General features: G+C 28.1%; 3 protein-coding genes and 1 long non-coding RNA gene across 8 annotated transcripts in view; 1 reads left to right on the top strand and 3 right to left on the bottom strand.

Annotated features, from left to right (window-relative positions):
* LOC112693628 (alpha-1,6-mannosyl-glycoprotein 2-beta-N-acetylglucosaminyltransferase-like) overlaps positions 1–25,226 on the top strand; it is a 79,361-nt gene extending 54,135 nt beyond the window's left edge. For 2 of the 5 annotated variants that reach the window (XM_025568794.1, XM_025568785.1), the window contains exons 2-10: positions 16,154–16,307; positions 16,548–17,066; positions 17,965–18,180; positions 20,057–20,298; positions 20,477–20,622; positions 20,703–20,860; positions 21,073–21,177; positions 23,731–23,945; positions 24,012–25,226. In XM_025568794.1, coding sequence (XP_025424579.1) covers positions 16,728–17,066; positions 17,965–18,180; positions 20,057–20,298; positions 20,477–20,622; positions 20,703–20,860; positions 21,073–21,177; positions 23,731–23,945; positions 24,012–24,222 — 1,632 coding nt within the window. In that variant the 5' untranslated portion in view covers positions 16,154–16,307; positions 16,548–16,727 and the 3' untranslated portion in view covers positions 24,223–25,226. The remainder of the gene's footprint in view (positions 1–16,153; positions 16,308–16,547; positions 17,067–17,964; positions 18,181–20,056; positions 20,299–20,476; positions 20,623–20,702; positions 20,861–21,072; positions 21,178–23,730; positions 23,946–24,011) is intronic. The other 3 variants (XM_025568817.1, XM_025568802.1, XM_025568810.1) reach the window with 3 other exon arrangements.
* On the bottom strand, positions 209–488 carry LOC112693685. Its single transcript, XR_003149508.1, has 2 exons — positions 399–488; positions 209–319 (listed from the first exon to the last, which is right to left on the bottom strand). It is a non-coding gene; the product is annotated as an uncharacterized LOC112693685 (long non-coding RNA).
* LOC112692791 (piggyBac transposable element-derived protein 4-like) lies at positions 585–1,373 on the bottom strand. The gene is made up of 2 exons (XM_025567580.1): positions 1,253–1,373; positions 585–1,111 (listed from the first exon to the last, which is right to left on the bottom strand). Exons 1-2 carry the CDS (start codon positions 1,371–1,373, stop codon positions 585–587), a joined length of 648 nt encoding a protein of 215 aa, XP_025423365.1.
* Positions 5,451–13,353, bottom strand: LOC112692780. The gene is made up of 3 exons (XM_025567570.1): positions 13,238–13,353; positions 11,541–12,232; positions 5,451–5,623 (listed from the first exon to the last, which is right to left on the bottom strand). Exons 1-3 carry the CDS (start codon positions 13,351–13,353, stop codon positions 5,451–5,453), a joined length of 981 nt encoding a protein of 326 aa, XP_025423355.1.
* Positions 25,227–25,766: the final 540 nt, after the last annotated feature.

Genomic DNA, 25,766 nt, shown 5'->3' with positions numbered 1-25,766 from the left:
TAAAACCTTATAATATATTTAATTTTAATTTAATTTTTACTGTGTTTTTTAACATTTTATATACTTTTTTTTTTTTTTTAACAAATACTACATAAAAAGGCTCCTTGCTCATTTCAAACTTTAAAAAGTACACTAAATTGAGTTATAGAAAAAAAAAATTACTTTTACATTTACTTAAATTTTATATTTCTTTAAAATTTTATTCTTATTTTCTTGTTTTGTGAGTCTTGAAGAAACATTCCGGACATAAATGTTGATCACACTGATTACATCTTGTTTTGATTCTTTTTGTTTTTTTTTTTTTGTGCAATTAGTCTTCCTGAAAATGTTTTATTTATTAATTGTTTTATTCAAATGTATGAAATTTTAAATATTTAAATAAATAGTAAGTAGTTTACCTTCTTTTTTCACCAGTAATCTGTAACATGATTTGCACCTTGATGTTTTCGGAGATTTTTCCAATGTATGATCTAGTGTTGGTAGTGGCTGTATTAATTTAGATTGTTGTGTGTCTTCATTATCGTTTCGTAAAAGCTCTTCAAAAATTGCTTCTCGAAATTTCATAATTTTCATTTTTTGGCCACTTACACCAATGAACAAGTAAGGGCATTTAGTACAGATATGTTACAGATCAAGTCTATAATTATTTTTCTGTACCACTTTAGCGATTTTCGTAAAGCTGAATGATATGACTGTAGCTGATCAGTAAGATCTATATATCCCTTTCCAGTATTATAATCGACAACTACTTCTGGTTTTTGTTTAACTGTTTTTCTACTTCTATCAACGCTTATAATTTTATTTGTTTGTTTAGTACTTATCATAAGTACTTCACGTCTATCCTTCCATTTTAGCACAGTTACTCCTTTATTATTGATCTTTGCAACAGTTTCTCCTTTTGAAATTTTTTTCTTAGTAATGCCTGTTGGATTTCGTTTCCTATTTGCTCTAAGTGTTTCAACGAGAGTATTTCTGCATAATAATTTTTCCGCCAAATCAACGCTATTGTACCAGTTGTCTGCAAATAAAACTCTTCCACTATCCAAGTATGGTTCCATCAAATCAATCACAACTTTTGAAGAAACTGATTGCCCTGGTGTAGCTTCTTTCCCTGCATATACTTTTTATTGAGTTGTGTAAAAATCGCGTGTACATAATTTAAAAATTTTTATTCCATATCGATGTCTTTTATTTGAAATAAATTGATGAAATTTAAGTCGTCCTTTAAATGGCACAATAGACTCATCAATACAAACATTTTGTTCAGGAATTAATGCACTGTTGTATTTATGAACCAATAGATCTATTAGAGGTTGAATTTTGTACAACCGATCATCAGGACGAGCTTTGCTGTTATCCGAAACATGGAACATACTCAAAAGTAATTCGAAACGATTATGAGACATATATGAAGAAATATAACTATTGTACAGTTTATTAGTACTCTAATAATTAGAAATACAAGGCATTTCAACTAACCCCGTTCACACAATAATACCAAAAAGTTTTTTTATATCTGTTTTATCAACATCCTTCCATTTTCTTAATCTAGCGTTTCGACTTAAACCTGGTTCACTGAATTTATCATTTGCGTATTTGTTAGTTTCAACTACAAGTAAGTTAATAATTTCTTCGTCGAAAAACAAGGGAAAAAATGTGAATGGGCTAGCTAAAGGCAATGTCTCTATAAGATCAGGGTTAACTCCAACTGGTAAATTATGAGGATTGAAAGTTACATGCGCATTGGTATGCGGCTCATAAAAATGTTCTGTCCAATTATTACCTGTCATACCATCGTCACTTTCATTGTCAGAAGAATTATTATTATTTTCATAAATATTTTGATTTCCGTCTTCTTTGTCATCAACCCAATCGGGGTCAAATACGTCATCATCAAATTCGCAAAGTGACGAATCTGAATCGACATCACTCTCATACAATAAACTCATAATTTCATTACGATTCATTTTAATTGTTGTAATCAAATAACACGCGTACCGTTCAACGTTTACGTTAATATTCTCGATACTGTCTGATGTGTCATATAAAATATAGTAGTATGTTGGTTGTTGATGAATTATAAATAACAGAAAAATAATAAACTACATATTGTAAACTATAAATAATATGAATATTATACATATTATGCTGTATTATTATATATACTACAATTCTATTGGATGGTTTGTTATTGTTAGATAAAATTGGATAATTAAAATCTATTAATAAATAGCTTACAACAATATTACTTATCAAAAGGCAATTTCCAAGAAAAGAATAACCATAAAATTGCTAAAACTAAACGAAAACGAAATCCAAATACACTGTTTAAATTAAGAAATTCAACAAAATAACTATAGATTGCCCTTAATACCCATTGAACTATAAGACCATAAATATGTGAATAACATTTGTCGACTACCCGTCAACCGCGGCACTCAACGTGTTATAAGGCAATTTGTTGTGCCTGTGGAGCCACGTATACAAAAAATTGTACACAGTGAAAATCTCAACTAATATTGATAAAAACACGATGCACGAGCATCTTTTAAAAAAAAGTAACTTGTATTGCACGAGCTCGTACCGTTCAGGTTAAAAAATTTGATATTTATCTGGAATCGTTTGGTATTCTCTTTCATTTCCTTAAAACCCCATTTCTTTGCAAGATTCTCTAACTGAAATACCTAGTGGTTAGGTATTATATACTAAGGGGGATTTTTTTGGTTCAAATACTTGATATAGTGGTCGAACATTTTTATGGTTCATAGTATTTTACAAAAAATTTAAAATGTGTACGAAAATAAATTGGTAATAGCTTCTACCATAATGTAGAAGATAAATATGTCTTAAACTTCTCCGAATTGAAAAATTGTTAGCATACATGTACCAATAAGACAATAAATGGTTGAGTATTAAATTTGAAAAAGTGATTTGATATTATTAATTTGCCTGGAAAGAATTTTTGAGCCATTCTGACCCTGATTGTATCTATAATTTTTTGTAAAATAGTTTGAATTTACCATGAGTAAAGTTTTCAAGTTATAAAAATAAACATTAAATTATTATACGAAACTAAATACAAAAGCTTGCTGGACAGATTAAATCATTATTTACAACAATTTTCAAATTTTTTTTGATATCGAAAATAATACTAAGAAAATCGTTAAATGACCTGCTCAAAGTATCAACTTTATCAGACTTTCGATCAACAAAATGTCGGCAAGAAATTTTTGGTGCTTGTTTATAATTTGATAATTTGCTCACAGAAAAATATAATATAAATCATATAATTTTAAAACTAATATATTTTATGTTTTCATATATATTCATAATTGCTTACTTCGCAAGAAATCAAAAAATTAATAAAAATAATAGGTACTGATTACAAAAAAATCTCGGTACTGTAATTATAATTATGACTAATCAATATCAGTTGTGTGAATTTTATAAATTTTATAGAATATGCCAACTCTCACTTGCTCTCTCTTTCTCTGTTACTCTCCACTCTTAATCGGAGACGTGGTCCATGCTCGTGTTAAATGTGTACTACATTGATAGAGTGCATTTATCATGCAATTAGCTTTAAACAATTTATAATGTCGTAATGATAATTATGAATTTTAAAGTGATTATGATAGCTATATTACAATATCGTTGTATAATATATCGCGGATAGCAGTAGCTTTCGTTGTCGTTGTTGCCATCACCGGTGCCGCGTGGGCGGTGGTGCGTTCCGCGTTCGTTATTTCGAACAATGCGGTGCACGGGAAAAATTGCGAGACGGCCGCAGTTATGGGTTGATTCGTTAACGACGTTAACGAAGACAGAATGCGTAATGTTGTACTGCAGTGTTGTCGTGACAACGGTTGTGTGGACCGCGGTGGAGTGTATATCATGTCCGGGGTTATGGGTGGGTGCTTGGTGTACGGTTTGAAGAGTGAGTGTGCACCCGGGTGGTTTTCGTGTGCCCAGTGTATATAGGCGTTAAACTGCTCGCGTGCAGCACGGGGTTCGAATGCAAATTTTTTTAGTCCCCACTCCTCCCTATAGGTAAAGATATCTATATATATATAAATATATATAAAAACAGAAAAATGAGTGTATATCAATATATATATATATATATACATATTAGTTTGACAAGCCCAACGTTCATCTTGTACATTATACCGTGTTGCCAGGGGCGTATTTTAGGGGGGGGGGGATCGATCGCCCCCCCTTGATCGATCATGTGAGATAAATATTTCAAATTTTTTTAATGTGGATAATTTTATAACGATATTTAGTGCCCATACCAGGGCATCAAAACGTTTCTAAACAATTATAATTTATAAATATGCTTTATGAAAATACGTTGGGTATTGTCGGCGCGGACCCGTATGGCCTGCCTAATAAAAAATAATTTTAGTGAACATCGGTGAAACATTAGTAGTAATACACTATACATAAGTTATAAATTGACAATAAATACATATTTTACGTGATATGAGCATTTTATTGTTGTTATACAATAAATATGATTGCTTTATTTATAAGTTATGAGTAGGGGCCGGAATTATATTCTTTTAAAATAGCCAAAATAAGATGCTAATATTATCTTTAAAAGTTGAAAATATTCTTCCATTATTCTTTAAAAATCATAATTAAATATGAAAAAAATATCCTTTTTTATTAATATATTCTCTTGAACTAAAAATATTCATTTATATGCAAAATAATACAAAAACCGATATAAATAGGTATATGATAAGAAATAATATGCAAAAAATCAGAAAAATAACACATGGTAAAAAAATTTGATTAAATTATATTAATTATAATAAGATATTTTTAATTTTTACGGCGGTCTTTTAATATGTTTTTATACGTGCTAAATGAACGTTCGACGTCAACTGAAGTCACGGGAGCATTTTGCATATCAGTAGTCGGTGAAAAATAGTCTATAAGTTGAACTTTATTATTTCTATTCAAAACTTTAGCTACGTTTTTCAAAATGATGAGCCATTGATTTTTTTCTTTAAGTTTATCAATTTTTATTTTTATTTTATTTCCATTTTCTCCAGGTATTTTTTGAAGTCGACCAATTGTATTTTCAATTAAATTTATCGAATCAACAAGAGACACATTAGACTTTTCTATACTTCTGATGGATGTTACGAAAACAAAAAAATAGATCTTAACAAATATTAGATCGTTTTCAATGGTTTTTAAGTCAAAACTGTTTTACATTTAAGTACTGACTGACTGGGAGATTTTTGACTACTCAATTCTCAATAAATTTTTTTAAACCTTGGAAATTATCACAGTTAAAAATAGCAGCTTCCAACTACGTTCCTCATCTGGTTAGTACTGGTTCAGGGGGTAACGGAATATCTAGTAATATTTCTTTATACACTTGTACATGGTATTGTGATTTTAGAAATACTTTTTATGTTATTAATTAATTTTAATTAATTTATGCCTAGGTGCATTTCTCCAACTCTTTCTGCAACCCTATTAAACATGTGAGCTACATACGTAACATGAGTTAAATTGGGATAGAAAACTGCAAGTTGCTGTCCCGTTTTCACCATATACGGCGCAGAATCTGAGAGCATCAACAATACTTTTTCATAATTTCCGCCTAAGGGCCACAGTAATTTTAACCCATCATTCACAAATCAAGTCACGGTAGAATGATTAGTCTTTTCTAAGACTTTACATTTTAAGAGAAAAGAACGAGTCAGATGATTTGACTTTAATACCCCAACCAATAAATTCGCCACATAACGGCCATTTATATCCGCTGTCTCATCAACAGCAAACCAAATATTATTATCGCTTAATTCATTTTTTATATTGAATAAATTCATATTATAACAATGTGATAGATAATTTTTTCTTAGTAGACTTTCATCGGGTATATGTTTGCTAGTATATTTTTCTAAAAATTCCCGAAATTGTGGATTTTGCAATTTATACCACGGAATATTTGCGGCAACAAGACTCAAACATAAATCTTCATAAAATGCATTTACATTTTTTTTAGAAATCGATTCTGATAAAAACAATTGTTTTGAAGTATTTAGCTTACGCTTTAGAGCTTCTCAGTGTGAAAATGTATCTACATGTTGTAATAACTGAGACTTTTTAATGCACGGTACATTTTTATTACACACTTGACAAAAAAGAGTTGTGCCATCAGTTGTAAAATTTATATTGTTTTTATTTATTGGTTGAATCCACTGTGAAATTAAATTTTTTAATTTAGTTGATGGTGTTTTCGGCATTATGAACAAGTAATAACAAACAACTAATGAAATATAGTGAAACTTTAATCTATACCTATGTCAATACTACACGACACGTGATACTGGAGTGTTGTACCGTATATGTCGTAATAATCAAACGCTTGGACCTAGCTATTTTTGAAGTGTAGTAATATTTCCATTTCTTGTCGGTCATTGTTATCTAATTGTTATTATCTATCATTGTTAGATAAGTCACTTTTCTACTACAGACTATTACAGTACATTACTAATTAGGGCATAATGATCGTGTATACGATGGTTATAATACGTATATAATATATCAATATCATATCACTATTATCGGACACATAATTTATATGGTTTACGCCACTGCAACAAAATATTCGAATATCTATACAAATTAATCGATATATTCTCTAATATTCTTTATTATACGAAGTATTCTTTTATCTAGAGAAATATTCTCAAATATGTTAAAAAAAACTTTTGCCATTAATTAATCGGTTTCATGATTTGTAAAGATTTTGAACCCCCGCCTGACTGCATAGCCACAAAAAGAATTCCTACCCCTAGTTATGAGTTATGAAAATATCGTTAAAGGCAGAGCATTGGCGCAACTAGGTCTAAAATATTTGGGGGGAGGGGCTGAAGCTCTACAAATAAATTTAGTCAATGTGAGCTACCCCCCATTGCCGCAGCCACAGAACAATAATTATTAATTAAAATAAAAACAATCATAAAATATTATTACCATACTATATTATTAAAAATCATGTACCTACTTCTATGTAGTATGTTTTACATAAAATATGACATAAAACCACCGCAATATTCCACTAACGTCCGTCACATTTATTAGATAACAATATTATTATTAATTATGTTGGATTGTAAAAGTTACAAAATAAACTGTAATAATAATATTTTATATTTATACAATTTACTTTTGAATAATTCTCTGCGTCATATATTATTATATATATATGATATTATATACATATGTATTCATATTATTTAGTATGTATCTCACTATCCCATGCTTAAATAAATCATTAAATCAAAAATTTGAGTTTCCCCCTAGAAGTAAGTATAAATACGCCCCTGGTTTATCGTCCATAAATATTTAAATATATAGGTAACCATAATTTTTTAAATATTATGAAGTTGGCAAATTTAATAAGTTGCCCCACCCTTTTAAAAGTTGAAACGACGCCCTTGGACGTAACTCAAAAAAAAAAAAATCTATAATTTGTAACAATGTCAATCAAAAATACGTTTTAGGTTCGATGTTTTAATTATTTCATCTGAAAATTTGACAAAAGTGAGTTATAATTTTGTATTTTTTTCACTGAATAGAAAACATACAGACAACTTGGGTAATTCATATTTTCGCGCTATTCTTACGAGTATGCCAAGGGAAACCTTTTTTTTTTTTAAATGTTTTTGTTTCTTTGGTTCTTAGTTTTTCAGTTTTAAAAATTTACTGTACGGCTGCGAGCTATGTATTTATATTTAATTTTCCCTCACAGTAATGTGTAAGAATTAAGTTACGGTCTTGGAATTTTTCTTTACGATCTTATGTTTATTCCTAGTAAGATATTTCTTGATTGAAATACGAGTAGGTTAAAAAAAAATTAGTTAAAATAAATATTAATTCTCTGCCAAAAAAAAAAAAAAAAAAATCGCTCTTTATTCAATTTATACTTATTAGTGTCATGAAACCCTATTTAAGATGTACGACTTTATTGTCTAGCTTACTAGTTAAATTAGTTGTATTATATGTTTAATATAAATGTATTAAATATATTTATTTGAATTAGCTAAACGTATTTATTTATTTAAAATGTTTATAATACTGTATGACCAAGTATATATATTTTAGTACACATTTTAGTTAACTCGATTTTATAGCTTTGTTCGTTGTATACGCGTCAGATAAATATAATAACTTATGGTATAATTTTCATTCCCACAAAATAAGAACAAAATATTTGAGGTTCGAATCGTATTATGAAATGTTATCATATTAATTATGCCATTATATCTGTTATCTGTGTAATATTCTAAACCTGTTTTATTATGTACATAATTTAATTATAAAAACAAATATTATAAATTGTTTATATATATAGAATATTTATTTTATATATACTAAGGGTGGGTTGCATAAACGTTTGTTAGCGACTTGCAGACAGTTTACAGACTAATAAGACACTAATATTTCGGTTATTAAAATTGAATGTTTCATAAACGCCAAATAGTATGCATGGTTCTGTAAAGGCTATTTCAGACTATAATAAGTAAATAGTAATTTAGTCAAGTAACGAGTATTTTAGTAACTAATCATGTATGAACATCGATTTAGTCGAGTAGTTTAGTAAAGTAATTTAGTTTAGTCATTCCATTCTATTCTATTTTTTTGGTCGAGTAGCACCCCCCTCTTTCCCGACTTATAACTATTATTCATTTTGACAATCACTTTTCAAAGCACCAAAACGACCACTAATGTACTAAAACAGTTTTAAACCATAGTTGTGTCTAAACACTATTCAGTTAATAAACCGTTTAGTAGTTAGTAAATCACTTACCACTTGACTAAATTACTGGCATAGTCTGAACTAGCCTTAAGTTACTGATTGTTGGATTTGTATACTACAGACCCGATTTAGGTTCTGTAACTTACAGATATATTAATGATAACTGATATTCATAGACGTGCGATGATTTTATCCGCAGGAAGGCCCCTTAAAAAAAGTGAACCAAAGATTCTTGTACTAAAAACTACTAGTATAATTAAATATTTTAAATTTTATAAATTATTTAATTCAATATGCAAATATAAAAATATATACTATTTAAACTTATACAATTTATATCTAAGAAATCCTTATTTACATATTATTTTACTACAGTGGTCGCCGCTTAAAGTGATCACATTCGTTCGAGAGAATTGTAATCATTATAACCGGAAATCACTATAAACGGCGACTCGAAAATATATTTTTTTTCTCTAATTGAAAGCATGCTTCTACTAGTCATAATACAGTATACAACTACATACTATACAAACAGTACACTGAACGACGGACGAAAACAAACTGGGTATAAGAACAAAAACGATTTCAAACATGTACGAATGTACGATATGAAGTGTCGCTTATTACATGGGTTACATTAGATAAGATTAGCTCGATTAAAGTTCACAATTAAGATAATTGTCATTCGTAATCGTTTACCCTATACACAAAAAGGAGTAATATTACTGTAAATTATACTTATATTTTATATTTCTGATGATTATTTCTGATCACAATAACCGAAAACACCTGAACACTGTAAGCGACGAAAAATACACTTACAACGGCTGTTTGTTCCGTTCCTGGCATTTTTGATCAATATAAACGGCTGATTCTTATAACCAGTGAACACTATAAGCGGCGATCACTGTATTTACAACTCCATCCTTCTGTCCACGGGAGTAAGGTTTTTGAATGTATCAATTACATCTTCATTTTTCATATTATATGCAAGTTCTAATTAGTCTGATTAATAACTAATAACTTTATTATATTTATTTACAGATATCAATTCTATACTATGAGATTAAAACTGGCTTTACTTTATTTATGTAAAATGTAAAAATGTTCGCTATCTTGTATAGTGTAGATATATAGCTGCGCCCCCCCCTCCCCCCGTGCGCACGCCTATGCCGATATTATCAATTACAAATTTTATCCACAATATTTATATAATTAATTTTGTTTCTTTTTAAACTATAATAATTTTCGGTGAAATACATAAACGCCAAAATGAGATAAGAAAAAAAAAGTCGTATCGTACAAAAGCACCAAAATCGTATCGTACGAAAGCGCCAAAATTGTGTCGTATTAAAGCGCCAAAATCGTAGGTACCTATAAGCCTCTGTTAAATAACAGATATTAATTTGGACTGAAATTCCGGATGAGGTTATACGAACAACAAATGCAGCTGAATTATATCATCGACATTTAAAATATCAATTTTATGTGGCTCATTGTTCCGTTCATATAGTAATTAATGTATTATTAAAATTACAAAGCGAAACATATTTATTTATAAACTCTCCTCGTATCAATAAATTAAAGATATCTCACGAAGAAATAATTGTTCAATGGAAGAAATACCAGGATGGTGAAATAAATCGTACAGATAAATACGTGAAAAGAGTGGGATTAAAAAATTAACCAATTTATACATTATAATATTATATAATTTTATATTATAATTTATTATCGACATAATAATATTAATATAATATATAATATAATTTTTATAAGATATAGCAATTTTTAAATAACTACCTACTTATATCAAATATTAATTTTGGCGCTTATGTCATATGTCGGGTAAAACAGGTATACAATATTATTGGTGCTTATGTCATACAGCCATAATTTTAATCATTAATAATGGAATCTTCTACGTCATTTTCATCCAACGATGAAGATCATTTTGTTATACAAATCGTTCAATTTTTACCAAGACCGCGAGATTTTCGTGATAGATCAAATCCCCTAATGGATCACGGTTTATTCATAGAATTATGATTATTATGATTGTAGTATTATGATTATGTTTACTATAATATTATCATTTTAAATTTATAGAATACGTTAATTTAGTATCAATAAGTTAATATTATTTTCGTTATCATTATTTTTATCACATAAAATGCGGTTTAATTTATTTGGTAACCACAGCTATCAATAACATTAACATTTCTTTATGAAACACCTCAATAATATTATCGATCAGTAAAACTTAACAGAATGAATAAGTTACAGGGCCAGTAACAAGTTTACAGACTGATCTTTATGCAACCTGGCCTAAATAATATGCATTAGTGTAGGTTTATAAATGTTATTAAAAATAATGGCATTGTATAAGCTTTTTAATTTTGATTGGAAATAAAATTGAGTATAGGTTTTTTGTGCAATTATTAATTATAATACAAGTGTATTCTTGATACATATATGATTATAAAATACAGGGTGTCCCGTGAGGATTTACCCATTGCGATATTAATGTTTGTAGAAAATTATTTTTAAATTTTATTATCTATAAAATACTTCACAAATCTATTTCTTATATTAATTGCGGTACTTGACGCTCGATTGTTGGCTCTGCCTTTGTAATTCAGCGATATCATTTGATTATGGCCCTTCGATATGTCTGTTTCGTAATCGTCTAGGGCGTAATGTTGTGTTGATGATTTTTTTTCCAAATCTATTATTGTATTGTGTAAAATACAAATAGCCTTTACAATATGATCCGCGTTTTCTACTTTTGTTTCTATTGATTTTAATAGAATTCGAAACTTTGATGAAGCTATGCCGAATGCACATTCGATTGTCATTCGTGCTCGCGCATGTCTATAGTTGTAATACTGTTTTTCGTTTTTTTGACACTGTTTTCTTGGAAAAGACCTCAGTAAGTAATTTTTCAATGGAAAAGCTTCATCTCCTAAAAACACAAAAGGAGCCAAGGCGTTCGAATTTGGTAATTTAATTTCATTCGGTAGTTTAAGCGAACCGTTTTCGATACGTTGATAAAATTTAGAATTTACCATAACACCACCATCACTATCTTTCCCGTATCCACCCACGTCTATCATCAAAAATCTATAACTCGCGTCAGCTACTGCCATTAGAACAATCGAGTGATATTGTTTATAATTAAAATACATACTCCCGGAATTTTCAGGGCATCGCAGTCTGATGTGTTTGCCGTCGATACTTCCCACACAGTTTGGAAAATTCCATTTTTCATGAAATTTTATTGCTGTGCTTTTAAAAGTATCGACGATTGGAGTAGACATGTGTTTGAATTTTAACGTATTCCATATTACTTTACACACTTCAATAACAATGCTTGAGACTGTGGACTTAGATATTCTAAATGAAATTGCGATTTGCCTGAATGTTAGTCCTGTTGCTAAATACCTAAAAAAATACATTTTCACAAATTTAGTTACAAATAAAAATTGATTCACAGGAGAAGACGTAAAACAGAAATGGAAAAATATAAGAGACACGTGTTTAAAAGAAAAGAAAAAAGTAAAAAAGAGCCGTTCGGGAGACTCAAGATAATGCAGAGGTGTATACTGGTAAATGGGTCTATTATCATTTATTGCATTTTTTATAAGACACAACCACTCCTAGAACCACCGAGGGAAATGTATCTGATGAAAACGAAACGCAATTACAAATGTCTGACCTTTCAGATTCGGAAGAAGTTAATTCATTTTCGAGTAGTTTTATTTATATTGAAGGTATTCAAAGTCCTGAAAATCCAGTTTCTGTCACACAATCAGAATGTTTTACCATTCCAAGTACTTCAAATTTGTCGCATGTTAATATTTCAACAAGTATTTCCAATGATTCAGATACCTTTTCTAAGACTTCTTCAATCAAAAGAAAAAAAAAGCAAGAAAATAAAAGTTTTGAAAGTGAATTATTAAAATTGGAAACACAAAAAATTAACGCGTTACTTGAATCTAATAAACCACTAGTGCAGGATGATGAAGACATGATGTTCTTGAAATCACTTCATCCATATTTAAAAAACATGGATGATTTACAAAAATAACGAGTAAGAAACGAAATTCAAACTATACTAATTAACCAATTGTTAATAAAAAATCAGCAACATCAAAATTCAAACATCCCACCTGCACCAATACATGAACTCTACATTCCTCAACATATTCAAGAACAGATTACCACAAATTCGTCAGATAATCCAACTTTTATTGGTTACCATTAGTACTGATTAACAACAACATCAAAATTAAAAAAAAGAAAAAATTTAAAATCAAAGGAAAATTTACTTTTAAGGACTTCTATTTTGTTTTCAAAATACAAAAGTTTTTATTTATTTTTCATTACTACATTTTTTTAATAAATTTTTAATTATTATATTAATATATGCTTTTTTATTTTACTTACCTTATTGTTACAAGTAACCTCTGCTCTACGGAAATAGGTTCTTGGAAATTTGTGGTCTTGGGATCAAATTCCGGTGATATTAATTTTAAAATATAATCAAATGTATCGGTAGTCATTCTAGTATAAGATCGAAATGAAGTTTTATTTTTTCGCAACTGTGGATATAGGTGAAAGAATTCACCAAAAACAAGTTTATCTTTATAAATAATTGAATTTACAACTGATCTTCTTTTTTTTTAAATATTTTTTATACAGTAAATATTTTAGTGTAGTACTTTCTAATAAAAATAATTGTTTTTGTAAATTCGATGATATTTTTAGTTGACTTAGTCTTTAAAAAAAAGTTAAGAATGAAAAATATAAAAGAGCTGAACATAAACACATATACCGTACATTACACTTCAAAACATACTGCACGTCTGAATGTCAAAAAAATAAAAAATATACGAATATTGTCTGCCGCAAATTCGCGTTCACGTAGGACATAGCGTTATACAGCAAGAAATTAACTGATAACTATATTAATGATAGGTATATTTCAGGCGGACGAATATTGAAGAAATTAATATCAGTATATAAAATTAGCATAGAATCTGATACTATTTTTAGGACAATACCCAATTAGCCGGCTGGCGGTTGTTGTCGCTCAGACGGTCATAAAAATATTGTTGTTATCGACAATTCATTCATATATGTTATAAAAATAGAAGACGAAGATCTGTGACAATAACAATACATTAACATGGTATAACACAAAATATTGCAATTTAATAGTATAACAAATTAAATTAATATAATAATATAAATACAAATCTTTTTAAATATGTCTTAATAATACATTTGTTAGTAGTTAAAGAGTAGTTATAGGTTATGGTTACTATGGATGCGAATTCTGATGAAAATGTGTTCTGACGAGTGTGAAAATCCTCGTCAGAACACGAGATGGTTACACTGTGCGGGTTTTCTGATATTCTGACAGTACGTTTCTGCCACTCAGCAAAGATGGACAAATTTGATGAATTTATGTTCTCGAAAGTCCGTTAATTAAGTTATCATTGTTAAATGGTGGAAAACAGAGCAAGTTAACCAGTTATTTTCTAGAAGAGACGAAAACATATCTCTGTTGTGGTAATTTTTTTTATCTCATGTCCCACAAACATCTGTTCTCGTACATGAGACCGATTAATTTATCGGGATCCATGATTCAAATTAATTAATATATTAATAAATTATATAATAATTGTAAAATATCAAATTTGCTAATCTCAATCATGCCAAAATAGACGCAGTTCGCGCGAAAAAATCAAATTTGTTTGAACGCTCAACTGTTTCTGACGATATCGTGTATGTTCTGACGTGATCGTCGCTGCCAATGTAAACACTCTTATTGGAAAATATGTGTTTGGACGAATTCGTCAGAACACATTTTCGTCAAAATTCGCATCCATAGTAACCATAGCCTTAGCTATAATTTTGTAACTTATAAGTTAAAAGTTTGACTTTTACATAATTTATTCAAATTTCTGTTTCTACTATAATAATAAAACAAATTATTTTCTTTATGTCTTGACCTTAATTTAAATTTTAAATGACATTTACACTATATCCTTTATACTGTGTATTTAATTGAGCGAATAGTTAAAAGTAAGTGCATTGACTTCAAAATTATCGCTAACGTGTTGACATGACTACATAGGTCAATTGAAAAACGATGTCGTCATAAATCCGCAGTGTCTCTAACAAATAGTCTAGTTCACTTACAATTATCCGTCGTCAGCATATCATTTTGATGTTTTCTAAAATTCCAAAATTCTACCCTGACTATACCTTGAATTTAGGTAATTTATTCTTTTTGTTTTATATATTTGCATACAAAACATTTCCATTATGTAGTTTATACAATAAAATTGACAAATGTAACTTTTGTATAGAGTGGAAAGAAATAAGGAGAGACAGCCAACTTTTGTAGTATAATGTACTTACGAACCGGGTATTTGGCAAAACGAATTAGATCATGAGTTAAATTGAACTGAAATTAAGGGGTTGCAAAAAAACATTGTTGTTTTTACCTAAAATCTAATGAATATCTCATTATGTTTACAACTTTGGTATAATTTTGTTTTGGATAAGTTTTTTTTATTTATTTTTTTTTTTTGTTCTGATTTGCTTACTACTTATTTTATTTTCTTTCTCACTAAATAACCGTCATTCAAGTGTTCTAAGTTTATCTAATGACGTAAAAATATTGTGATAATATAATAATTATATATAATAATGGTTATATGGATATTAGGGTATCATTTTTACTTTTAACCTAGTTATTTTTTTATTTTAATTTAATATTTCAACAGTTGAAGACCAAAAAATTGTTTTAGAACAAAGGTATTTTTTTTTATTTTTATATTTTATCTGTTTCTACCATTGGACCAGTATCATTTGTTTAGTATTTTATTATTATCCATTTGGTCTATTAAATTTATCTTTTTTTGGCTACTATGGTACATGCAACATTTTGTTATTGGATTTAAAATAGTTAATATTTCATTAATTTTCTGTTGTTAGGTTCTAATAAATATTGTATATGACTAATAAATGATAAATTGACTTTTTCAATACATTTTTGCATATAAATGTTCAGTCTAATAAATTTATATATGCATTTAAGATATTAATACACACATATACTGGTATTATCTTAATAGTACAGCAATAGATACATAAGAAAATTGTGTGAATAATAATTTTACTTACATATTCACAATACATGAAGTCAAAGTATTGACTCGACAAGGAATATATATTGTAACTTATAGATTGAATGATGCATGCAAAAAAAATATTAATAAACCGACTATAGTGACACGTAACTGATTTTTAAATTGTGTACGTTTGGTTGATAGCGTTAATTTTTTTCAGTCAAACAATCGGGTTGCGGATATGTTTACCGAAGAACCATTTGTTGAACCGTGTTCATTTGGGGTTTCTCGTTGCTGATACATATTGAAGAAACGCTATCAAATGGTTGTAAAGTGACCCGATAGTATAGTTCATTGGCGAGAAATGGCAATCGGTACGGTGACTTTTGATATGTTTATAATTGTGACATAATATTTAGCGAAATTGGTCTGAGATATGGTTCTGTGATTTTCGCAAGATCGGTCTCGGATGAGCTTCGCTAAGTATGTCGTAATATACAGGATATTTATATAATAACTCCCAAGTATCTATGGTAATATCCCTTCGAGACTGATGTAGGAGCGTGTACCTTTTCTGCATTATAAAGTCTATACAACTTTTTTAACCGTTTCAGTATCGAGCTACTGTAATAACGGCTTCTCTCTGTCCCGAAGAAATGTCGAAATTCATTATTTGCTAAGGTCATGCTGATTTGTCAACACTCCTGAGAAATTAAATTTACTGCGATTCCGAACGAAAAAATGCAACGGTTGTATCTTATCGATACATTTAAAAATTAACTAGGGAGTTATTTATGTATAATACCTCTTATATATTGTTTTATGTGGCAACCAGTAATAACGCCTTACTTAATAACCAGCGCATGCATTATAATATAATGTTATGTTTGGGTGAATCGTTTGTTGTGCGTGCTGCAGACGTGGTACGGACGCTGCGGCAGAAAATCATTGCCGTTTGCCGGAAGCTGGGCATCGGCGTGTGTCTGCGCACCGTAGTGTTGATATTTTGTCTCACGTTCTTCTGGGTACAGTTGCACATGTCCGACGTAGCCGATAACGAAGCTATACAGATACTGGCCAAGCCGGATGGGCTGCTGGATGCTAACGATTCCATGTTGCAACTGGTTCCGCAGGTGTGCGAGATTTATATAAATAATAATGTTGATGATGATAATGGTAATAATAACGATATATACGTACCTATTATTGCGTACCCGCAGCTCTACCTATACCTGATATGTGTATTACGACTTGTGCATACACCGCGAATCCGTTACTGCGAAATGTACAGGGTTATTTTTTCTTAGCATGCCAGTCTATGTTTGGAAAAATATCAGTGTTATATTTTTTGTATTTTTCTCTTATGCGTTCTGTTGTATTGGTTATAATTATAATATAATATAATATAACATAATATATTATAATATTATATAATCTTAGACTAGACGCGAAGGAACTGATGATTTGATAAATAAGAAGTTATTTTTTCCCCCGCTATTTGAATACATTTAGTTGTAACCCATCATACTTATAACTAATTGGGTAATTCGATTTTTATTGAATATTATATTTATGTATAGTTATCAGAATTTTAAAAATATAATTTCTTTTAAAATAGCTGAATGAAAAGCAAATGTTGATACTGTTTTAAACTTAACTTACTAAATTAAAATAATTGTAAAAAAATAGTTCTTTTCATTTTTTAGCATTGTACGCGTACTAAAAAAATTCATTTTGTGACAACGTATGTGTTGAATAATGTTCAAGACTGTACTGTGTATTTATATTAATGATTAATACATTTGTAAGGTACATAATGCGTTTTCGTATAATTATAGTTAAACCGCAAACGGATACGCATTGAACTCATTTTGTTTCCGCTGTACCTATTGATTTTAATATTTATATGAGTATATATAATATCGTTGTTATAATGTGTTGCGTAATAACAATGGCATGTTGCATGCAGTCGACCAATCGCCATTTCATACGAAACGCGCATTGTCTTACGATTTTTCTCAATCCTTACAGCATTTACACAAGTATCTGGTGGCATTGCATCAACGCGATCGTCCACATCAAGCCATACTGCCCGGAAACGCCAGCGAACACGTTGCGAACACGGCTACCAGTCTCAATGCTTCCGAAATTCGACGCCTGATCGACCAACAAAATTCCAAACAGGCTGTGTACAACGAGGACGTCTACGGCCCATTACAAAACGATTCTCTAGTCATTGTTATCCAAGTATGTGACCTTAAACGATAATATAGTGTTGTATTGTAAAATTTTGATGGATAAAAATTACATAGTACGGTTCGTAATTTTTACGTCGAACTACTGTTTATACATAGACAAATACTTCCTTTTATATCGATGGTGGATTTAGAGTTAAATTTTTGTAGAGGAAGGATAATCGAGTAAACACCAGACGAAACTCCATTACAAATGTTCCTAGAATTTTACTTTCAAAGGTCAACTGTAAAGAGCTTTGATTCCCATACCCTCTCGCCCTAATTAAAAAATACATAACAAAGTTTACTTATTTCTGTATACAATTCACAAATCATTCTCAATGTTAGTGTTATTAGTGTTATTATATACAATCTTTACATATCTATACAATTATTAACGAATTTATTGTGAAGTTGAATTATTATTATTAACTAGCTGAATAACCCGGCTTTGCCCGTGTGCAGTTTTTTGTGTTATTTATGTATTACATTTGTTGACCCCAAAATACCCATATATAGTAAAACCAAAAATTGGCAAAAATTAGTATATTTTAATATTTCGAAGAAAAATTGTAAAATGCAATTCTAATCGGAGAAATGTTGAAATAAAATATACCTACAAAATTATAACTTACTGTATAGATTTTTAGTTAAAAAAATGTTTTACGTATTATTATTATTTATTAGATCACCTTGTTTTATTAAAAATGGTCAAAAACACTAAAAAAAGAATCGCTTATGACACGTACTGCCATGATTATTTTAAAAGTTAAATATAATATAATATATATTATCGATAAAGTGTTAAGTATGAACATTAATATATATCTGAGATATATCAACTATCCATGGTCTCATTAAATATATTATTATATTAACTTTAACGAACAGGTATAATAAAAAACATGCCTCTAATATCTTTATGATACAGTTTTAACAATAACTACTTAAATATTTATAGCAAATGCACTGACCGAGGTGCATATAAAAATATAATATTATATCAATTTTTTTTCATTTTTATCCCTTTTAACCCCTGTAGAGGTTGAATTTTGAAATATCTTTTCTTGTGTTTTTTTTTATCATAAAATGAACTTACTAACTAAATTTCAAATTTATAGCTTCAGTGGTTCCGGCTAGGCGAAGATGAATCACCCAAGACAAGTAATTTTATATATAGAGATTAGGTATCTTATTATGATTTTTTCAAATTTATTGATTAAAACTATATTTTAAATAATCTGACGTTTGTTAATTTTATTTTAGTTGTATTCTTAAAGTCGAGTACATTCAAGTACATACCTCTAAATTCATAATAATACGAAAAAACACATTTTTACCTCCAATTATTCCAATAATGAAAAATATTAAATCAAGCTTAAGAATTTTTAAGCTTGAACAAAGTGATAATAAAAAATTTATTTAAATACTAAATACTGAAAAAAATGCACCCAATGTTTTAGGAATAATTTTAACGTTTAAATTCCTTTGTATAATAATTGGTTAGTTATAATATATTATTAAACAATACTATGATTTAAGTACTGTTGTTTATTTTGTATAAACCATATCAATTGATGGGCAGTATGATAGTTGATAACTAAATTTGAATTAAGAATAATATTCATAATATATAAAGAATGTGCTTTTGGTATACTTGATAATATGAATAATTTGGTATTCACCGCTATACCGAAAAATACTTTTACAATTAATATGGTATAGTTCTTTTACGTTATAGTTCTTATCGAATGGGCGTCTATTATATCTCGCTGTGTGTATGACGTCTAGACAATAATTTAATAATATCTATTATACCACAGCGATGCAAAAACATACATACATATTCCTGTCCCATATGAATAATAATTATTACTATTATTATTTAGGTCCACACACGTATCATGTACCTCCGACACACCATAGTAAGTTTGGCTCGAGCGCGGGGCATCGAAAATGCATTGTTAATATTCAGTCACGACCATTATGACGAGCAAATAAACGAACTAATACAGATGATCGACTTTTGCAAAACCATGCAAATATTCTATCCATATTCCATACAGACGAATCCGTTTTCATTTCCTGGCGAATCGCCGGATGATTGCCCCAGAGACATTACCAAATCAGAGTAATTATTTTGATCGTAATTCATTATCAACCGAAATATGAACTTATGTTATATTCAATATGAAATTTATATAATGACATAGTTTAATATATACTATATTATATATGTATGAATCAATGATTTAACACGATTTTCACGTATTTGTGGGGTGGTTTTCTTTTATTCTGTTGGGATGTAGAGCAATCAAACGCAAGTGTATCAACGCCATGCATCCGGATCAATACGGCCATTATCGAGAAGCAAAGTTTACCCAAACCAAACACCATTGGTGGTGGAAAGCAAACAGGGTATTCAACGAGTTGGATATTGTTAGTAATTTCTCAGGTACGGGCTCGTTGCATTTTTGTTTTTTTTTCGGCCGAGTAACACACTATTTTATTGTTTGTGGATGTCATTCATTGCAGGTCCAATACTATTTTTGGAAGACGACCATTATGTAGCTGAAGATTTTATTTACATGCTTAAGTTGATGGTAAAATCATGCAGAGTGGCGTGCCCACAATGTAGTATATTGTCGTTAGGAACCTACTTAAAGACGTACAATTTTTATGGAGAAGCAAAGGTGCGTTTTCATTATTTATTTTTTATCATTGCTCATAATTGTTTACCTACATAATAATTAATATTCAGATGACCCTCATGAATTTTATATTTAAAATAACATTTGGTGTTAATTGACAAAATTTTTTCATTTTGACCGCTGCTATTATGGATCGATTTTGAAACACGCTATACGCACATTTATAAAATAATAAAAAAATCGTCAAATTATAGAAGGATATTTTAAGGGTAATACGTCGACAACAAATATTTGCAGCGGAATTAACACCGCCATCTTGGAGCTTTAAAATAGTTCCTTCATTTTCACATTATGATAAGGTTAAACAATATCTCCTTATTTGTATATTTTTATTTTACTGCATGAAAAATTATAAAATATTCATTGACTATCTAACCGTTTTCATTTTACTTAAAATTACCACTTCATTATAGTTATTGAATTTATTCTTGAATTTTAAAAATTTCAACAATAATTTTTTTTTTAGTTTTGTATTTGGCATTTGAAAGCATGCTTTTATTGTATTAATAACATTAACTGCTATTTTATAATATTTTTAATTTTAAATATAAAAATAAATAAATATTGCTGAATCGCTTATCATTTGCTTTTAGCTAATGTCTACCTAAATACCTTAATATACTATAATAATACTACCCTAATCATTTTATACGTAGGTATACAAAAGTTTGCAAAGAATCGCAATTGAAATTATAATACTCGAATACATTTGTTTTTATGAGTAAATAGTAGCCTTTGTGAGTAACCGTAATGCAGTTTTTCAATACATTTAGTTCATAAATAAAAGGTATTTTGATTCTAGAGATTTTTGTGCTAACGATAAATTAAAAATACAATTAATTCATGAACGTTTCGTACCATCTACATAAAACTTGAAATTACATTTCAACTAGACACACAATTATTTCATCGATTATATGTATAATATACACTGTATATACTTTATAGTACCGAATGTCTGTTTAGTTCAATTAATATCAATATTAATATTGATAATATTTATGTAGGGCTTAATAGTAAATCATTATTTTTAGTTTTCTCTTTACTGATTATTTATGTTAATGTTATTTGTATGTATTTGTATGCAATGTATTTGATAATGTATAAAAATAGAGTTTTTGGTGAGTTGATAAAAAAAGTGCAAATAAACGTAAAAAATATTTATTTAAATTATTATAAATGTATGTTTACAAACATCTCTAAAAACAATTTTGTTAATAAAAGTGATTAAAATACCATTTCAAATTTTTTAAATTTTCTAATAATATTAATTTTAATAAAATTGAGATTTTTATTTTTAAATATGTTTACCTATTTCTTTAATAAAATGTAGAAGTTTTGTACTAATATTATACTTAATATATTTAAGATGCATGCAAAATTTAACATAAACAAGCTCAACGATATCATAGACGTGCGCATGGGGGTGCCGGGTTATAAATTAGGCCCTACAATTTAAGTCTTAGAGTAAGGGCACCGTATTTTAACTGATATTCAAATTAAATGTAATTTATTCTAAAATTTTTGCGTAAAAAATTTATTACGATGATATAACAGCTAAAATCGACTATAAAAGTAAAAATAATAAATAATTGAAGCTCTCTAAGAATAATATACAAGATTCAAGGAAAATATATTCATTAGGACTAATATACCACAGTATTAAATGAAAAATTATAGTTATGTTTATTTAATTATCTATACATTATAATTTATTAAATATACCTACACGTTTTAATAAACGTTAGGACTCAAAAGTAATGTAGATACCCTCTAAAATACAGGTCTGCGCACTTCTATCTCTATGATAATCACTCTGATATTATACAGACAAATTAAAATAAATTCAAAAGAATTATCTAGAATTATACTATGTTATGAAATAATTATCTAGAAGAATTATCCATTCAAAATTACAGATTTTACGAGCTTGCGTTATTTTTATTTTCTTTGCATTATACATTTTATATAATTTTATACTGTTTTAATATTACGGCATTAAAAATTAAAAATAAAAATAAATAAATGTAATTAAAGTACTAATTTCTCATAGAAAAAAATAATATCAATAATGTATTTACTAAACAATTTAATACCAAAATATTAAATAGTTTAATGATTTTCTGCCATAATTTATTTTACGAAATTAATCAATATCTTAAAATATTTTTACTACTGATAGTTCAAATTATTAAGTTAAATTGATGATTTATGTTATCCATATATATATATTATAAAAACTATGGTTAAGTTATAATAAACATGATTATTACTGCACTGTAATTACTGTATCATATGTTAGATCATAAAATTGTCGAAAAAAATAAAATCAAACATATTTACTTAAACTTCAAATTTGTTTAAGTTATTAAGTGTATAAACATGAAGTAGATATTAGTCAATTGTTGAAAAAAATAATTCAACTTTATCTTCTATGTTTTTCTGAATTTTATTTAGTTTAATATTATAGAAACTGGTACCTAACTACAAATTAAAAAAATTTAGTATTCTTGTTTAATTAAAATATGTCTTTATCAGTCAAAATTGAATTCATAATTTATTGATGACAGTAATGATGTGTTTGACTCTTCTAATTTGATTTATAGTGTGTTTATTTAATTTGGTTAGTTATAGTTGATTTGGAATTCTATAATTTATTCAATATTATATTGTAATTACAAAGAATATCATAGTTAGTATTTAACCTTATAAGTGTTTTTAAGCACGTAGATTTATTGTTAAATTTTGTGTTTTTATTATAAAAAAAAAAAACTGTATTAGCTAATGAATCCTATTTTAGTTAAAAAAAAATTTTCATTTGTATAATTTATGTCACGTTTCTAATTTTTCAGGCTGAAATATCTCAATGGATTAGTAGTAAGCATAATATGGGTATGGCATACAATCGTACAGTTTGGAAAAAAATTGTTGATTGTGCCGATACATTTTGCAAGTACGATGATTACAATTGGGACTGGAGTCTACAGAGTGTATCCAATAATTGCCTTAGCCACGAATTTAAAGTGTTTGTCCTCAAAGCACCTCGAGTATTTCACATAGGTGAATGGTAAGTAGTTGTACTATTGATGTAACAATTATATGAAAATATTAAAATGAATGTATTTTTCAACAGTGGGGTTCATCATAAAAAAAGTTGTTTTGACATGGCACTCATTGCCAAAGTTCAAAAACTGCTTAGTTCGGTCTACAAATATCTATTTCCAGATAAGTTGGAAGTGACCTATGCACCTATCAAGAAAAAAGTACTGCGCAAAGGAAATGGTGGCTGGGGTGATATACGTGATCATGAATTGTGTTTGCGTTTGGTAAACCACCAATGGTGACACTTAGCAGTTTTTATTTATAGCTTTAAAGAACTAGTTAAAGTTCCTATATATGATTAGAGTATAGCCATGATGAGAATTGTGTTTATTATGTTTATGCCCTGAATCAAGTCTTATTATATTTATTTTCTTGTTTTATTATTATTCATTTTTGTTCGTTTATTATTACTTTTTTTACTGTGTGATTTACATTTTTCATAATTTGTGTCTAATACATTGCCATAATCACGCTCAAAATTTTTTATTTAAACGTAGGACGTCAACTATTATAGGTTATTTTTAAAGCTTGATAACTATTACATTATTTATTTAATGGATTATTATATGTATTTATAATATATTTTAAATATTACTGTTGATTTAACTATTTGGCATAAACTTACACACCATTGATGTTTTGAAGTATACTGTGAGTGTAATCAATAATTTTATATTGACATAAAAATAAATTACTTGTGTAATTTTTTTCTATAATTTTTAGAGTTGATTTTAAAATCCTACATTATGTTATTTATCTATAAAAATTCCGTTTTTGAATTTGTATTTAGTGTATAACTTCATTATAAATGTTGCCTAAAATAAAAAAAAAGATTGCAATTTATTTTATGTAGGTAAATAGTAATCATAATGTACAACTGTGAAATGAACTTTCTAGTCGTTTAAAGTCAATGTAAAACTTTTAGTTATGTTAATTGCCTAAATAGTAATAGTCATTAAATTAAGTTTTAAATGTGATTGTCATATTATTATTTAAGAATAAAGTAAAAATTAATTTAATGTCTTCCATATACAGTGAAACTTGTTTAAGATAGGTCCATATTATATGACCCAAACATTTTTTAAATAGAAATTATATTTGATCTGGTCATTGTGGTATTGAGAATACTATACTTGATGAATATAATACAAAATTTTTTCTTTTTTTTTTTTTTTAATACACTTCATCGTTTTGGGAAAATGACTCAATCGGCAAATCAAATATAAATACAGACAAAACTTTATGATACAAACTTTGGTATCAGAACCCTCTATTATCTATACTATAAATGGGATAATCCAACACTTTTTTATTTGAATAATTCCTTGAGGTATTAGAGATAAAACTAAAAATAGATAATCTTTGGAGAATTTTTCAATTATGCATGCTTTTTGTAATACATCAAAATGTAATACTTTAAATATAATATATAATTGATGGTATATTTTATATCTTGTATATAAAATATATGATATATATTATTTATAAAGATTATGTATAAATTATTATATTCAAATATTATCAAATACTTAAAAAAATAATATATAAGTATGTCTTTTTTTGTCATTAATCTAAATTGTGCTATGATCCCAATTGGTTTGGATACATTAGGTTCAATCATATTTTGATTTTTCAAAAATATTATCAATTATTCCACTCATTATAACACATTAATTATAATAATTATAAGATTGTTTATTAGAAAATAATTGTATGTGCAATGCTTTGAATCATTCCTTAATTTCTCTATGTAATTATGTATTTAAGATTAGGGCTGGTCTTAGTA

This window comes from Sipha flava, unplaced genomic scaffold (genome assembly GCF_003268045.1).
Source record: "Sipha flava isolate LNK unplaced genomic scaffold, YSA_version1 117_pilon_pilon, whole genome shotgun sequence".
NCBI lineage: Eukaryota > Metazoa > Arthropoda > Insecta > Hemiptera > Aphididae > Sipha > Sipha flava.
The sequence above is the reverse complement of the archived record's forward strand: the minus strand, read 5'-3'. Positions and strand labels throughout refer to the sequence as shown.